The sequence below is a fragment of the Heloderma suspectum genome, chromosome 3 (genome assembly GCF_057233095.1).
Source record: "Heloderma suspectum isolate Gila_16-S chromosome 3, 16-S_ref, whole genome shotgun sequence".
In the NCBI taxonomy this organism is placed as follows: Eukaryota; Metazoa; Chordata; class Lepidosauria; order Squamata; family Helodermatidae; genus Heloderma; species Heloderma suspectum.
Window position 1 is genome coordinate 89848732 of NC_139460.1, and position 18676 is coordinate 89867407.

The window sequence follows — 18676 nt, forward strand, 5'->3', positions numbered from 1 at the left end:
CAGTTTTGGTTTCTCCCACATTCATTTTTTTTAACTCAAGTTCTTTCCATCCTGAATATGAAGAAATTTACAAATTTTAGTAAATCCTTATAAAAAATGAACTGAAACAAAATTCTTACTTGTCCCTAGTCAGGGCCTCCAAAGATCAACCCACAGTGGCTTTAGTGTCCTCTCTGTTCCTTACTTGGCAAACAAGACCCCCCCACACACCATCTTCTCTTGCTCTTTCGCTGCTGTTAGGAATCATCAGGGAACCAGCCTGCTGGTCCAACGCTGAGGGTGGTGCACTGACCAGATTTTCATTTCTGTAAATACTTGCATTAAAAATAAAAACGAGCATTCTTTGTGCTTAAGTTTTCTCAGTGTTCATGAGCTACTTTCTCCACTTTATCTAAGTACAGCATACAGTCTACAGTGTGCGTGCATGCCACATGTATGCTTAAGATCCTAGTATTTTTGGATCATTTGAGTGCATGTGTATAGATGCATGTTTATGTCCAGGTGCAACAAAAGACACAGGCAGCAGTTCCAGTAACAACACACAAATGTTGTTAGTGCAGGATGGAAAATGGGAGAGAGCTATTTTAATGGGTTCGTGCATTCCAGCCAGTGTATGGTTTATATTCAAATGACAGATGGGGGAGCTTGGTAATGTGCTTTTACAAAACAATCCTTTGTATATCTACTATGCCTCTCTTCAAAAGACATACTCTCAGTTAAGTTGGACTGGGAGGCTGGGGGTTGGACTCGATGGTCTTATAGGCTCCTTCCAACCCTAGTATTCTGTGAAGTCTGCATCGGATTTCGGCCTTGCATATCTACTTAGAAGTAAGCCCCATTGAGTTCAATGGAGCTAACTCCCAGGTAAGTGGGCATACAGTAGGACTGCAGTCTTCCTGTCATGTGTAGGAATGCTCTGAGTGGAGGAAATGTTCAGGCTGCAGAAACTGGTTATTGTTTTTGTTTTTTCACCCCCTCTTTTCTCAGTGGCTAATGAATTTCCTATAAAAAGGAACAATAATTTGGGAAGTCTTTCAGGTCTCTCAGATAATTCATATCTCGATGTTCTCTAGCAAGCGTTGGAAGCGTATGGGCTTTGCTTTGGGGTTTTTCCTCGAGTTCGAAGTGGGAACATTTGTAGACAGTTCCTAAGTTCCCTTTTCCTGCCGTTCACACTGCAGTGGTACTGTCCGCTATCTGGGGAAAACAAAAAGAGAAAGAGAGCCACAGCTCAGTTTTCCTTTCCTGGACGGATACCATGTACCCCTCCCAGCCCAGAAAGCTTACGGAGACTGTCACTGATCAAACTGGTCTCTCTGATGCCACAGGGAGCATCTAGAAATGAACGCGAGAGAGACGAATGTTTTTCTTGAGAGAAGGAGCTGACAACACACTGGAGCTTTCATGCAACATGGCTAGAAAAGCCGAGGGGTGCATTGCAGAAGAGGAAGGTAAGGAAACTCGGGGTGGGTGCATGGGGGTGTGTGTGTTGGAGAGGCGCGGGGGAGGGGTATTTTAAACAAAAGAGCTATAAAATCCTCAACAGTTTTCGTTAATTAGGAAAGCTGATTAGGAGTCATGCTACCATGCAAAACGGTTTCTGCCAGCTAGAGAAAATGAAAAGCATAACTGGGCTCTTTCAAAAGCAATAGTCAAAACGGTCTTCTTGGGAGTAGGACTAAGACAGGTGAACTAGATGCACTACTGGGCGACAAAGTTCCTGTGCCTTGAGAAGTGGCATCATAGGGGGAATTTTGGCCAGTGGTGCTGCTTAGAGAATAGGATTGCAGAGTTAAGAAAAGCTGCACCTACGGAAAATCCTCTCTTCTATACAACGATTCAAAGTACAAGAGCCTGGTTTTCCTTTGCAGCTGGTCAAAACCCTAATCAAGACCTAAATCTGCATACCTCTACTCATGCAAGTAACCCATTTTACGTATAATATTTTTTTTTAAAATGACATGCAGCCTAATCCGAGTATGTCCCACTTTGATCCATGGGGCTTGCTCCCAAATAAGGTCAAATTAGACATGAACAGAATCTCCTGGATTTAAAGAAATAAATGCAGTGATTGGGTCCTTGGTTTTAATCCCCCGCCCCCAGTGTTTTCACCACCTGAAGCTGGTATTTGCCCAGAGGGGATTCACATATAGGTACTGTGCCGGCATTCATCAAACTTCAGCTTGATGGTACAAGCCAAGTGACCTAGACAGAAACATCTGGGATATTTGCAGATGCTAAAAAAAGATGGGGGTATTTTTAAATAATATCTTTAACATCTGTCTTACAATTTTTTTTTAACAGACCTGACAAGTATATTATCTAGCAAAATATATTCAAGAATCACATATGCTGTTTGGTATGTGTGTGTGCACGTGTGAGAAGGAACAATCTGGCGGGGTTTGGGTTCCAGAAAAAGGGTAGACATGGCCAGAGAACAGGCACAACAGCAGCTTCGTCCAAGCGTTGATGTTTCCAATCAATTTCCGTCTCGCAATATAGAGGTGTAGGGCTCAGTTCAACAAGTATGTATGGACTAATTCTGCTGAAATCAATGGTGTTGCATTCACTACTGGGTGTACGTTGCCCTAGTGGATACTGCAGTTACAATCAGACATAGATTCTCTCTCTTTCTCTTACACACACACACACACACACACACAATTACAATGGAAGATCCCTGCATTTTATGATCTGAACTGTTTCTGGGAAAGGTAATACAACTTCTCCCTCTCTCATTCTCCCAGAGATCCATATATTGTAATAGTGAAAGCAAAGCAAATGGGGTGAAATCTTAATGAATAACCCACTGGGGTATCAAACCATTCATGGAATCAAAACTCTGGATACACAAGATTACGTAGATTACAGCCACATGAGGATCTTCCTTATTCAGAGTAGAAAAAACTCAGTATCCAGGGTTCCTTATTTCAAGAGAATGCCCCAAATTCATAAAGAAACATATTAGGTTAGCCTATTTCAGAATACAGCTGTTACATTAAACCAGTACTTCAATTCCATAAGGACCTTTCTTTTTAGAAGTATTGCTCAGTTGACCTTCCATGACTATATGGGAGCACTGCACAGCTGAATGGGTTTCAAAAGCCATAGTGGAAGAAGTGGTTGTGGTGGAAGTGAAGAACCCAGGAGATGGGGGAAGTGGCTGAAATGGAAACGTGAAAGACCATGGCTGTAAGCAGTCCTAAATTCATGTATTAGCAAGTAAGCACCATTGAACTAAATGAGATTCCCTTCTGCTTATGCCACACTGTATGACATGTTTTCAGAAAAAAATAGCACCTTTTCATGCATGGCACTGTCAAAGTGCCTTTGAGCCCCTATCACACCCCACATCTTGTTCTTAGGTAAGTTATTTTTCTTTAAGCCTCACCAGTTTGCCTTCAAGGAAGTGGGTATTTTGTGACTGGCCACACCCACCATGGTAGCCATTTTCTGAAACCCCCCATAGCAGCCATTTTGTGACAGCACCCATAATAACCTCTCAAAAGTTGTGGACCTGGGAGCCCCCCCCCTGCCCCCAAACACACCAAAATGTAGCAGCAAAGATAAGAGTCCCTGTTCTTTCGAACTCAATTCTTATTTTGTGTTTTTGTGTGAAACATAACCCTGGTGATGCAAATCCTAAAGCAAGTGGAGTTCATTGTTCCCATATTGCAGATTGGAAGGGGTTGTGACTGGGAGTGAGTGGCTTATGACAGGCTTGCAGTGTGGGTCACACCGAATACTTCAAGTCAAGCTCAGAGTGGTTTACAAGGCTCCTGCAGTGTTTTCCACACATATTAGACCCCAAGGTGCTCTGTACCCTGGAGAGTTCCTTTAGAGTTCGGACTGGTTCTGACTGAACCCCAGAGTGGATCCACCACCCACTGACATCAGAGCCACCAGCCTCCACTGATTGCAGGTTGGGCTGAAACGGTGATATACAACAAACCTGCCATGTAGTTCATTTTTATACCTCTATTGCAGGTTGGAGGGCTGTGCTGAGAGAGAGTAGCTTACAGGAGCCCTGCAATGTAGTCTGCTGTTAATATAGAAGGCCAGAGGTGGGGCTAAAGCTGGAATAGATTCCCAGTATAAAATCCCCATCCCTCTCAGGTTGTGTTGCAAAGGTCGATCTACTTATATTGCCCCTCCAGACCTTCTCCCAGGCAAAGCAAGCTCTCCATTGCACAGAGAAGCCTCATGCGCCATTGACTTGCTTACAGACTGGTTGCAGTTTTAACTGTTTTAAAAACATGAAATAATTTAATTTTGCACATGAAGTAAGATCCAGCTAGTGCAGGGACTCCTATCTTCAAAGCCAACTCCTCCCACCTGAGATACACTGCAACATTTTGTCGTGGGGCCCCTATTTCACATGTTTAGGCGTGAGTGTTGTTGCTTATGAAGCCAAAAAGCACCCCCAAGGTTTCCAGAAGTACAAAGAAATATTTAGTAAAACAAAACCCTAAGCAAACAAAACGGGGATTATAGAACCTCAGGCCTGGGGGCCAAATCCAGCCCACCTGGGGACCAAATCTGGCCCTCTGGGGTTTCCCAATCACACATTTCCCCCCAACCACCTATCATTTTGTACTTCCCCAGCTTTTGTGCAGATTTTCCTCATTCTAAAATGTTGAAATGTCTCTCCTTGCTTAGTTACTGGCACTAACTGCTTTAAGCTACAATATGCTGTCATTCTGATATATTTGGCCTCTCCCCTTTTGCCTTTGGCCCTGCCCACCACTAGAATGCAGCCCTTGAGAGTTTTTCTGAAATGGAATGTGTCCCTCTGGCTGAAAGAGGTTCTGCATCCTGCCCTACAGGATGAGGAACTGCCCAAACAACCCATGAAGGCTGAGTATGTTCAGTGGCCATGGAATGCTGTCTAGCTGGATAAAAACGGAAAACAAAGTGGGAGGGAGAATGGAATAGAGCATTGTGGAGGACAGCATCACTGACTGACTGGCACAGCGAACAGATGGCCATGCCCCCTTGCCTCTGCTCCACCCCTTTCCACCAACCACTGATCATTTGGTGGTTTCCCAGCTTTTGTGCAATTTTTTCCCACACTCTTAAAAGGTTGAAATGCCTCTCCTGAGGCTCAGCTACTGGCAGGAAGAGCTTTAAGCTAAAATATGCTGGCATTTTTGGCACACCCCTTATGCATTTAGCCTCACCCACCACTGGAATGTAGCCCCTGATAGCTTCTCTGAAATGGAATTCAGCCCTTGGTCTGAAAGAGGTTCAACACCGCTTATCTAAGAAAACATTTTTGAATCTGGACTTGGATAGCAAAATTTGATACAAGCTTTAATTTCAGCATTTTGGTATGAAGAAGGATCTGAGTAACATTCTTTCCTACCATAAGAAGAGCCATTGCTGGATGAGACCCAAGTTCCATCTGGTCCAGCATCCTGTTTCTAACAGTGATGATCCAAAGGAAATAACCAGTAGATACAAAATTAGAATGTATTATCACAATCCAACAATCCATTTTGAGCTGGAATATGCACATCATCAGGGAATAGTTTGTTCCGGTGTAAGGAAAAACTGAAGGCTAAAATTTCAGGGTCTCTACTATTGGATACCTAGGCATACTTACTTTAAACAGCCTCAGCTTGGCCCTGATGTTATCGGTGAGGTTCTTTTGGGGACCGAGTGTACATATTCATTCAGATTTACTTAAATTCTACAAATAAAGACTAAAACAAGGACATGAGCTAAATGCATTTATTAAAGAAAGATAAAATAAAGTTTAACAAGCACACAAACTTTCCACTCAGCAACAAAGCAAAGATAAGGCATACTCACACATCCTACCACTCACATCTGTACTTTACCAGCAAGGGAATCCTCCCGTTTCTGGCAAAGAATTGGAACTTTCTCCACAACACAGGACCTCATAGAGGCCCTGCAACCAGGAGAAAGACAGCCTTGTCCCATTACGCATTCAAACTTGGTGACCTCCTCCTTATTACATGTTTATTTTATTGGTCAACCTCATCCCATACGCCTCATCTCATGACAAATCCCCCCCCCCTCAAAAAAACACATCTTGTTTACTATGAAACAGGTCTAAGTTCTCCTTTGATGTGGTCAACAGCTCCTTCTTCCTCCCCTTTATTTCCAGACAGGGGAATCCCAGACCATAATGTATTGTTATCTATGACCCCTTACTTTTTACCCAGTTTCCTTATAAGGAAGAGACAGTTGATAAGGTTGGAAGGCTGTCTAAACATCTCTTATCAGCATCTAGCAAGCTTCTAATACAGGTGATCTTGCTCCCCTACTTGACCCATTGCACATTAATATTAACCCCCCTATAAGCACTATCTCTTACTCCTTAAACTCTAAACTCCCCGTACCTCATATTGTACTCAAATGTAAATTGCAAGGCCCAAGACAATCCTTACACCAGCTCCAGACTGTAAATGCTCAGGTCCTCCGTAAAGGGTCTGTGTGCAGTGGCCAGCCAGGTGCCCCGAAGCTCACAAGCAAGGGCTGGGTGCAACAGCCCTCACCATTTCTTCGGCCCCATCACTTGGTATGGAGAGGTGCACTGCCTCTGAAATAGAGAGGCTCCATTTATCTGCCAGGCCTAGGTATCACTTGTGTCTTTACTGCTTTTTATCCTGCTTTTCAGACAATTGTTGTCTCCCAAAGCAACTCACATCAATAAAAAAAGAGAGAGAGAGAGAGCAAGATGGCCTCTGCTGTCGGGCTTATAAACTAAAATGACAATACACACAAGGAAGGGAAAGGAAGGGAAGGGGTGTAGAATGAAAAGGAAAAGGAAGGAGATCAGCTTTCCAAAACCAGAACAAGGTGGTCAGCTATGTTGTTTATTCAGTCAGTCGCTTCCGACTCTTCGTGACTTCATGGACCAGCCCACGCCAGAGCTTCCTGTCAGCTGTCGCCACCCCCAGCTCCCCCAAGGTCGAGCCCGTCACCTCCAGAATATCATCCATCCACCTTACCCTTGGTCGGCCCCTCTTCCTTTTGCCTTCCACTTTCCCTAGCATGCTCAGCTATAAGTGGGCATTTAAATGCACTTCAGGCCAGGCTGATCTTCCCTTGCTGCAGTTCTTGTTTGAAGGGGCCTCTTTCCTTAGGCCACTGGAATGGGGCCAGAGTGTTCTGTCTCTTTACTTGTCAGTTGCAGCTGAATGTTCTTTCTGGCAGGGAGGGGGAAGCAAGTTCCCTGCAACTGCTCCTTCTTTGGTCAAACAATGGATCCGATTGGTCTCCCCCTTGGCTTGATGTCATTTGTGAGAAGCAGAGGGTGCAGCTTCCCAGTGGCCTTTGGTCCCCTGGCTGATGGGAGAAGCCAGAGTGTGCTTTCCTTCTGCTCTTCAGTCCCAGATCAGCGAATTGTAAGCTCCATAGATTTGCCTAATCCCCTTGGCCATGGGCAGGGCAGGGCAGGGAGGGGAGGGGACTGGGGAGGCCAGCTTATGGGGAATCCTCCAGCATCCCTAGCCTCCTTCCCTCCCTCTCCCCAATGCCTAGGGATGTACGAAACACCTACCTGGCTCCGCGCTGGGCAATCCGCGGTGGGGGGGAGGCGCTCCGTCCCTCCCCCTGGAATCCTCGGGGGGGGAGGCGATCCGGTCCTCCCCCCCAGAATCCTGCCCAGCCGGCTCCGGCCACCTGCAGCCAGACATCTGGCCGCTGGGCAGCCCTGCAGGGACGCAAATGGTGGCTGTCGTAGCCGCCGCCTTTTGCGTCCCTGAATTGAGCCGTGATAGGCTACGTAAATATTTACGTAGCCTATCACAGCAGGGGGAAAAACCCCAGCGTACGCAAATGGTGGTAGCCGCCGCCATTTGCGTATGCTGGGTCCCCCCCCCCGCTGTGATAGGCTACGTAAATACCTATGTAGCCTATCACGGCCTCCGCAGGGACGCAAATGGCATCCCTGCATTAGCTGTGATAGGCTACGTAAGTACTTACGTAGCCTATCACGGCTATGAAGAGGAGGAAGCGAATGGCGGCTGCAGGACCGTGCTCTGTTTTGCGCAGCTTTCGTGGGGTGGGGGGGCGGGGGCTTCGTTCCGCGACGGATTTCGGGGGGCCGAATACACTGGCATTTGGCCTCACCGAGATCCGTCACGGAATTCTCTGACATCCCTACCAATGCCTCAGCTAGACAGCCAAAGAAGCCTGTCTAGCTGAAATGCAGAACAAGAGGGGCTCTGCACTGGATGGCTGTCAGCCTCTGAGTTCGGAGGCTTATGGCCATCCCCATAGGACTGCATCTGTTGTATAGGTAGAAGGAATGACTGCAAGAATCAGCAGGCCTCAAACACAACTGTTGTTTATTCAGCACACACAGAAGTGAAGAACTTAGCAGAAGCTCCACCCACTGTTGCTACTCCCAGCTATCCAGGAGCTGCCAAGGTTCAGAAACAATAACTAATCCACAATACCCCCCCGGGATACACAACATTCCTCCCCCCTTAGCTATCATAGTCTTCCAACATTGAGGAGGTACCCTGTCACGGCATGGTCTCTGCACTCAACTAGTAGGTGTAGATTGCTCGGATAACTTTCTTTCAGTAACTGCCATAGGTAAGGAAGGAGTATTGCTCCCATCACTTAGTGGTTCTGGCGCTTCAACCGGCAGTGAGAGAAACACATCAGTTCCAGATAGATCTTCAGCAGCTGCCTCTGCTGATGACAACCCACTCTGGCCAGAACACCTTCTCAACGGGTCAACATGGCGATGCCACAATGACCCATCTGCACGCTAGAACTTGTATGACACAGGTCCAGTGACCTCAGTGATAGAGGAAGGAACCCATCCTGGTCCAGCACCATAGTTCCTAGCAAACATCTGATCTTGTGGGGCAAATGAACAGAGAGTAGGAGCTGAGAAGGCAGCATCCAGAGCTTGCTCTCACTGGCTTTGTAAGTCTTCAGCTAAATCTGGGTGGGAGCGGTCAAGGCAAGTTTTTAGATGCTGCCCCATAAGTAACTCTGCAGGACTGACTCCTTTTGTTGCACAAGGAGTAACATGTTGGCAGTGAGAAACCTGGCAAGGTATGTTGGCCGGTCTCCTCCTGCAATATGCTTCAGGGCACCTTTTGTTGTCTGCACCACCCATTCAGCTTGGCCATTTGCTCGGGGATGACGAGGTGCAATCGTGACAGCCCAAATAAAGTTCTTGTTGGCAAATGTTTTAAATTCAGCAGATATAAATGCAGTCCCATTGCCTGAGACTATAGTATCAGGCAACCCATGGGTTGCAAATGAGTGGCGCAGTGCCATGATTGTTTCAGCAGCTGTTTGTGATGGTAGTAAGACTACCTCAAGCCACTTCGAGTAAGAATCTACCACAACCAAGAAGTTTTTTCCTTGAAATGGTCCTGCAAAATCCATATGGATTCTTGACCAAGAAGTCTTGGTCACTTCCCATGGAAAGATAGGTGCCCTTGGTGGATTGCGCCTATTGGTTTGACAAGTACTGCACTCATTTCCAGTTTTGTCAATATCTGAGTCAATATCTGGCCACCAGACATAGCTTCTGGCTAATGCTTTCATACAAACAATCCCTGGATGAGCTGCATGCAGCGGGGTCAAGATGATTTGACGACCCTTATCTGGAATAACAACACGGTTACCCCATAGCAGACATCCCTTATGGGCAGACATCTCATGCTGACAGTGTTTGAATGGCTTAAATTCCTCTGGCAGTATCTCATCTGGCCATGGATTAATACTGTTGCATATAACACAAAATCATGAGGTTCCTTACCACAGACCTTAATGTGATATAGCTGTTGAGTTTCACCACCCTGTGGACAATCAACCTCATGGGACGCTAGGTGGAGTGACTCTTTGTAATAGTTCTTTGACCTTGTGGTGACAGATTTTGAATGGCAAACTCACTCAAGGTGGCCCTTTTTCTTGCAAGACCTGCACTCAGCATCCCTAAATCTGCACAGAGAGCACTGATGTGGCCCTCCACAGCCTGAGCAGGAATTGGTAAGCCAGGACCTATCTGCAGATTCTATGGCGGTTGCATTTCCTGTGTTTTGTTGACTTTGCTGCCCAGAATTCTCAGCCTGCTTGGTCCGGATTGCATTTACATCCTCTGCATCTCTCTTGAGTTCTGTGACATATAGTGATGTAGTCTCATTTGGCTCCAAAAGGAGGCATTATTGTAGTGCTTCATCATAAATCCCAAAGACAAGGTGATCCCTCAACATATCCGCTAGAAAATCCACAAAGTTGCAGTGTTGAGAAAGATGACACAGTTCTGCAATATGAACAGCAATGCCCTCTCCAGGTTGCTGCATTCGTTTGGGAAATTTAAATCTCTGCACAATAACTGAAGGATTTGGTGAGAAATATATCTTCAGTAATCCTAAAAGTTCATCAAATGTCTTTGTTTGGGTGCAGGAGCAGTGAGGGACTTTATTATGACAAATGTCTGTGGCCCACAAACAGTTAAGAGCCCAGGTCATTTTTGTTCAGGATTAGCTATCTTATTTGCTTCAAGATGAAATGAAAGCTGTTCTGCATAAGAATCCCAGGAAGCAGGTCACTCACAGCAAACTCTTCAATATGTCCAAGAGCAGCCATTTTAATTTTGACTTTTTTTTGCACAGGACTTGCTCAAGTTCTTAAGTGGGCCTAGCTGACTGCTTACCAGTTAGCTGTATAATTGGATTCACAGTCTTTGCTGCCTGTAGAGCTCTCACATCTGAACCTTGTCACCAAAAATGTGATATAGGTAGTAGGAATGACTGCAAGAATCAGCAGGCCTCAAACACAACTGTTCTTTATTTAGCACACACAGAATTGAAGAACTCAGCAGAAGCTCCATCCACTGTTGCTACTCCCAGCTCTCCAGGAGCTGCCAAGGTTCAAAAACAATAACTAACCTACATCACCCCACCCCATTCCCAGGATACATAACAGTGCTGTTAGATAGATAAAATGTATAGATTATAAATATACCCAGATGAATCATTTTTTTTAAAACAGTCACAGAGTAAATGTGTTTTGCTTTTATACAGAAACAATACAAAATGCTATTAGGACTGCAAGGTTTAAAAATCAGCCAGATGAAGAATGGTATGACAACCTATCAAAAAAAATATGGGTTGAACATTTCCAATTCAACACATCCTAGATAGGAATACATCTATATCACACAGACATACACACGCCCCAACTTTTACATCCCATCTTTCATGGAGTTCCTCCTATGTTTTTCAGGTTTACACCTTGGTATTTGTTTTTTAATGTACATAGGATTGGATGTATGTTACACAGCCATTAATGCTGGCACAGTGGTTGCTGATGTAGTGGGACCATAGCATTGGTCTGTTAATGCGAGACATGTAAACATTTCATATCATCTCCAGTGTTTAGACTGAAAGCCTGGGCGCTCCATCACACAGGTGGAGAAATCTGCATCAATACCGGGGCTTTCTCCATCCAGTTTCACCATGGGATTAGATCAGCCTCCTTTACGCAGTTGTTTCAGTCTCCTATTCCTTACCTTTTCATGGGGTGGCTACGTTTCCGCAAAACGCCATTACCCGCACTGAGGGCATCGCAAAATTTCCTCCCTGGTTCATGCCCCTTTCCCTTCCTTGCAGGTTACTGGTGGTTTGGTTGTGATTTACATGCAATGTGGGTGGACAGCAACCTCCACTGAACTGCCCAAACCCCACTTCCACAGGCACTGGCTTCCCGCCAAACTGCTGGAATGCTAGCATGCCGGCCATTCTGTGTTGTGGAGTGAGCAGCCGACGTCAGGCGCAAAAGTCAGTGCACTGCATTTAGTCACGGCAAGCTGGTGTGGTGGCAAGCCAGCAGGTCAGTATACTGACATGCCCACCTCCCCGACTTCTCTACCATCATCATCATGACCCCCCCCAAACCAAAACAGCTACCCACAGCCACACACAAGCAGTGATTTCTTCACACTATGGGAGAAATACACAGGGAGGTCATGGCGCTCCTGTTGCGCAGACTGAAAAAATACTGCATTTTTTTCTGTTTGGGGATAACACAGGATAGGCCGGGGAAAATGGTGGGAAAATCTCTGGAGGATTGCGACGTTGTGTAATGGACCTGCAAACTTCCCTGAGTGGCCAATCATGAATGTGCGGTAAGTTGCAGGTGTAGAGATGCCCTGGAACAAAATACAATAATCCAAAATATTGTGGCATATATTAACTGTAGCCTCTTTCTAAACCTTTTCGTGCCATTATTTCAGGATGATACATACTCTATTTGAATACATAAACTACTTTTTGTGCTCATGGGGAAACCAAAGGTATGGCTTCTAATCTGTCTGTTGTGAAGTTCAGCTGTTGACCCATTAGAATTGATCCTGAATTTACTGAGGTCAGTAAAAGCATTACCATACTTGGTATACAGTGCCCTTGTATATAAAAAAATACCCATCTATGAAATCCTTTGGTATTTTTGGATGAATTCTGAGAAATTTGTATCATATACAGGAACAATGTTTGACTCATTAAGCATATGCCTTGAAATTACCATAACGACATCATCCATTCCTTTTCATACTTCTTAGTTATTCTGATTCAAGACAAAGAAATACTCCTTTGCTTTTGTTGTTCAGTCGTTCAGTCATGTCCGACTCTTCGTGACCCCATGGACCATAGCACGCCAGGCCTTCCTGTCCTGCGCACTCTCCCGGAGCGTGCTCAAATTCATATTAGTCCCCCTATTAACTATGGAAATCCATTAAATATAGTCTCGTATTTTCTTGAAAACAGGAGCCAGTGACAAGATAGTAGGACTGGATCTTGGGGAACTGGATACAAGTCCTAACAACTATGCACTTAGTGTAGCCTTGAGCATGTTACTATTTCCCAGTCTCAATTCTCTACCTGTAAAATGGGAATAGTTGAGCCAGGGGAAAAACCAAGAAGTCTTCAGTTAACTATAGTTTCCCATTTCATCTGAACCAGGAAACTATGCTTAAAGGCTTCCAAACAAGCCAGGATATTAAGCCAACTTTCAACCATGACTTCATATCCTGGGTTGTTCAGAAGCCATTAACCATAGTTTCCTGGTTCAGACATAACGGGAAACTATATTTAACTGAAGACTTGCTGGCTTGTTTGCTCAGTCACATGAAGAGAGGAAAAAACAGACTGCGTGTGGAGCTACAAGGCTCATTCATATTTCTGCTTATTAAGTTGAGATGCAACCATCTGAATGTAGCCAACAGTTGGATTAAAAAAGTGAGCATAGGTTTAGCACTCAAACAAGAAGTCATATTATTAGCACATCAGTTCGTTAAGTCAGTTAAGAAGGAACAGGAAAAAATACACAGCCCTTGTTTTGCCGAATGGCTACAGCCAAATGGTCAATAGCCAAGTCATGGAAACGCATATTCTGCCTATTCATGCCTGGTTAGTGAAGGTTTGGGATATTATACATAATATAATGAAATTATCCTATATAATCACATTTAGAGATGGCTCAGCTAGCTATTCAATTGAATAGAATTGAATAATTAAATTGTTCTTATGACTACTATTCTTGATTGGCTCCTGAAAATAGCTCCCCAGAAAATCTGGGCCCAGTCTAGTTGGGGAATTTATTGTGGTGCTACTGTGCCTCACACACAGGCATGACACATGACATTACCCCCAATCAGCATCAATCCTGGGTTTTCTTGCCATATAAACCGCATTTTTTCAAAGTCCTTTTGTGATGGATTGTCTCTTTACAGCGGCTTCCCTGTGTTTTGGGACTCAGTGTGTCTTAAACTTGCGGTACTGGAGGAGGAGTGGAAGTTGGCTTCAGCAAGAGGTGGATCCTTCAGAGGAGAAGAGTTAACCCAACCCTCGTCGGGTCCACCCTCCGCTGACCAAAGATCAGGGTTTTTTTTAAAAAAGAGCATTTCCTAAGGCACACTTGCAGAGGTGTGAATAGCGCACACATCTGACACGGCTCTGCTCAGCGTGGGTAGCCTCGGTAAAACAGCAGCAGCTTTGCCCAGGGGACTAAAGAATGAACGCAGAGCTGCTTCCCCCTCCCCATGCCTTTGGGGGGGGGAGGGAAAAATAAAATTTGGAATGTCTTTTCAAGCCTTCTCAGTTCTCTCCTTTTCATTTCCTTGCCTCAAGGAACAACTAGCTGCAAATGCTGGATATACATGTCTACTCAGAAGTAAATCACATTGTCTTCAAGTGCACTTTCTCAGCAAGGGGGAGAGGGGTGGAGAATTGGGAATTGCTTTGGGGATGACTTTTTTAAAAAGGTATCTGCTCATTTCCTGCATCGCACCCGCTTAATGGATGTTAAAAAAAATTGCATTTACTCAGTATGGGAAGGAGGGGTGGGGAACTGGGAATTACTTTTTTTTTTTTTAATTCCCCTCATTTTTCATTACATCTGCTTATAAGCTTCATGGATGTTAAAAAAAGAAGAAGAGGAAAGCTTGTTGATGTTGCAGGACTCTGCCTACAAATAGCCAAATTAATGCAGTTTAAGATTACATTTGCTTCAGGAAAGCAGGATTTATATCTTTGTCTTGCCGGATTAATTGGCTACATTTGCCACAGTAGGGATAAATGCAAATTCAGGAAAATGTATTTTTGAACTGCACCAGCATTGGAAGACACCTCCATGTAGACTGGGCCCTAGTTGTTGACCAAGAATTTAGACATTGTTTTATTTTGTTTTTTCATTTCAAGATGTCTTCTCCTTCTCACCTGAAATCCACTAGGATGATCCTGCCATCAAACCTCTTGATTCAGATCCATAACCTGAAATACTCATGTAGTCTTAGCAGCAACCTTTCCACATGATCCCCTGGGTAAGTTGGAACGATTGGATCTAGCTTTCAGTTTGCAGCCAGCTGGCCTTGGCTACTTAAAAATTGCTTCTCAAGATACCCTTATGAAGATGGCATCCTGCTGTGGTTATCTCCATTTGAATGGAGTTGTACAGGGATGCAAGAGGCTGGCTAAATTTTTATATTTTGTAGGAGAAGGGCTTTGATTATAATACTTCTTATACCATAATTGGTACCATAACTGCTTTTTTAAAATTAGGATTCCTTGCTTGTTGCAGTTCCTGAGTAAGTTTGTAAATAATTATATCACTGTACCACTGTTTAGATGGTTTCTTTGGAGCCCTCCAATTTTGTGTTATCCACAACTTTGCTACTGTAAACAACTGCTTAAAAAGACCTTTTGCAGAAATTCAGGCTCATTGGGTTAAAAAAACAGTGTTTTTTCAGGGAGGGGGAGTAGTTTAAAAATTAGTCATTTCCTAACACAACAGCAAACATTTCATCTCACCCCTTGTGGGGATGGAAACCACTCTCATTTAAGCTACTAATCCTGATGTCTGTTTGCTACATCCTATGCACACTAGTTCCTGGGGAACATGGGTAGGAGGGTGCTGTTTTGCACTTGTATCCTGCTTGTGGGTTCCCAGTCGACAGCTGGTTGGCCCCTCTGTGAACAGAATGCTGGACTAGATGGACCCTTGGTCTGATCCAATATGGCTCTTCTTATGTTCTGATGTTCTTAAATAGAGGACACCTTCTAACAGAGGACAGTCCTCTGTCAGCTCTTCAAATAGAGGATTGTCCTCTGTAAAGGAGGACACATGGCCACCCTAGTACAAGTGGCAAAATCCAAACACTGCCTTGCTCAAGAACTATTCTACAAGGTCATACCTGCCTCTTGCCCAGCAGTTCACCTTCCCTTTTGTCCAATGCTCTTCTTTAATTCCGCACAACATATGAATCACTCATGGCAAATGCAGCCCACCAGCAGCCACAGCGGCATGACGAGGCCTTGTTAAACCTGCTATTTTTGCTGCTTGCCTGAGACAGTAAATAAAGGGGGTGTTGTCAAGCACCTGGTAGCCATTTTATTCATGACTCATGGGCTGGATTCAGTTTGGTGGGTCACAATTTGTGCAGGCAAAATGGCATACTGGGAGTCAAAGTAGTAAAGTACACATGACATTCATAGTTGTTGTGCGCCCCCTTGGTGGCTTTTTAGCAGATAAGGTGGTATATAAATGCTATTAATTAATATAGATACATAAACAGCATGAATGCAGTGAACGTGCACAGTTTTGGTGATGTTCACAAGAAACCCCGAGGGACTGTGTGTTTGTGTGTGTAAAGGGGAAATTTCACCCTTTCTCTCCCTGCCATCATTCCTCCAAAAAGCACCCCTACGAAAGCTGTTCTTTGGATTTCAAGGGAAGCCTCCATTGGCGTAAAGGGAGCTTGCCTTGAAATGCACATAGCAGCATTGGAGAGGGGTGTTTTTGTCCGGTGAGAGACAGAGTTAAACCCTTTCCTGCCCAAACTCTCACAGTCCCAAGACTGCTCAGGCTTTCCAGGTCTGCTGTTTGCATAACAAAAATGTACACTGTGAATTGCATTCATGCAATGTAGGCATCCATGCACACCGTATCTAGTTTGGGCCTGGCTGGTTTGTGCATCAAATGACCATTTAGTCACAGCCTCTGTCTCTACATTTGCCAGTACTGCTTTTTCCCCCCAGAGGAAGCTGATGTTGGAAATTCTACCTAGAATCACCAGAAGGAGAAATAATTGAGAACAACAACAAAACCTAGCAAAGATGTTTCTTTATCCAGCTTTGCTTTTTAGGAAAAAAATGTTTTGGGAGCGGGCCCATTTCCATCCTGCATGGCTGCATGCTGGTGAAAGTGTATATCAACACAGACATGTTTAAGAATCTATCCACTCATTTTGTTTATCGGAGTAGAACTATATTTGGAGTTTACTGAAATAATTTCTTGTTCTGGATTTTATCAGATGCTGCCTTGGAGCTGAAGCTTTCTTTCTTGTCATGAAATTCAGCCATTCATTCAAAGTAAGAGAAATTTTCAGCCACATGCATTAGATTTTTTTATCACCAGTATTCATTTGCACATTAGAATAAAATGTAGCTACTCCTTTATAAATTCAACACAAATTCTTTTAAGATTTTTTTTAGATAAAGGAAAATTTTCCATTAAATATTAAAATATTGTGATTTTGATTGTTCAGGTACCCTTGGCTTATTTTTTATGACTATGGAACAAAATGAAGAGAAACTCGGCCAAGCAATTAAAAAATATATAAAAGAAAAACAGCCTGCAATCCTATGCACATTTACATGGCAGTAAACCCCATTGAACAGTGGGATCTGCTTCTGTGTAAATATGGGTAGAACTGAACTTATAGTGTATGTTTTCTGTTAACGTTGTTAATTCAGTCGTCTAATCTGAGTTTGAATTGCACCTTTGAAACCCATTGGGTCAGAGAATAAAGCATGATCCGCGTAAAAGACCACAGACTCAAGGTTTTAATTGATTTTAATTACTACTGTTAATTACAAATTACTACTCCCGAAGTAACCTACAACTAGGTTTCCTCAAATTTTTGTGTGAATCAACCCTCAATGCTATACGTCAATGCAAGATTTTTCTATGTATCATTTGCTTTCCTTTCTTTCAGATGGCTTCCAAGAGACTCAAAAAGATGTTTTTTGCAATGGCCTTGGTCTCTGCTGGTTTCTGTTTGTTTATCAAGTGGACTTCTGTTGGAATGTGGATATTCTGCAAGACAAAAGATGAGGTTGTTTCCTTTAAGAGAGACAATGGAAATTTTTTGGAGCTGCCTAATACAGATTGCAGCAGGAACCCCCCATTCCTGATCATTCTTGTAACATCATCTCATACACAGTCAAGAGCCCGGATGGCTATCCGTGAGACATGGGGCAAAGAAAAATTAATAGCCCACAAACGCATTGTGACCTATTTTCTCCTGGGAACTACTTTGAATCATGACAACCAGGTTGCTGTTACTGCTGAAAGCCTGAAATATGGAGATATTATCCAAAAGGATTTTGTAGATGCTTATTACAACTTAACATTAAAGACCATGATGGGCATCGAATGGATTCACAAATTCTGTCCACAGTCCAGTTTTGTGATGAAAACAGACTCTGATGTGTTTGTTAATACCTACTATCTGACTGAACTCCTTCTAAAGAAAAACAGGAATACCAGATTCTTCACTGGCTTTTTAAAACTGAAGGAGCGTCCAATTCGGAAAACGGACAGTAAGTGGTTTGTGAGTAAAGATGAATATCCAGGAAACACATATCCTCCTTTCTGTTCAGGGACAGGTTATGTTTTCTCCACAGATGTCGCTAGTCAGGTATATAACATTTCTGAAAATGTGCCCTTTCTTAAACTGGAGGATGTTTTCATAGGCCTGTGTCTTGCTGAGCTTAACATCCAACTGGAAGAACTCCACTCAAAGCAAACATTCTTCCCAGAAAGGCTCGAATTTTCTCCTTGCCACTTTAAGAAAATTGTGACAAGCCATTTTGTCAGACCTCATGAGTTACAGATCTACTGGAGTGCACTGGAGAGGTCCATGGATGAAAAATGCCCCAGTGGCTAATAGCCTTCAAATCTAAAAACAATCTAAACACGGTACTTAATAGAGGATTATTATTATTATTATTATTAATGATAATAATAATACTGCTGCAAAGGTCTTGAATGCTGAAAACTTTGCTCAGGTACTGATTTCAAAACTCATTTAGTTAAAGTGGGCAGTACTTTTTACAGTCTGATCCTATGCATGTTTACTTAGAAGTAAGTCCTATTGCTATTACCTACTGAACTC

General features: G+C 43.7%; 1 protein-coding gene across 1 annotated transcript; it reads left to right on the forward strand.

The window, feature by feature from the left end:
• Positions 1-767: 767 nt before the first annotated feature.
• LOC146349903 (beta-1,3-galactosyltransferase 5-like) lies at positions 768-18448 on the forward strand. The gene is made up of 5 exons (XM_084845499.1): positions 768-864; positions 1329-1451; positions 14700-14821; positions 16811-16868; positions 17495-18448. Exons 4-5 carry the CDS (start codon positions 16845-16847, stop codon positions 18446-18448), a joined length of 978 nt encoding a protein of 325 aa, XP_084701625.1. The 5' UTR covers positions 768-864; positions 1329-1451; positions 14700-14821; positions 16811-16844.
• Positions 18449-18676: the final 228 nt, after the last annotated feature.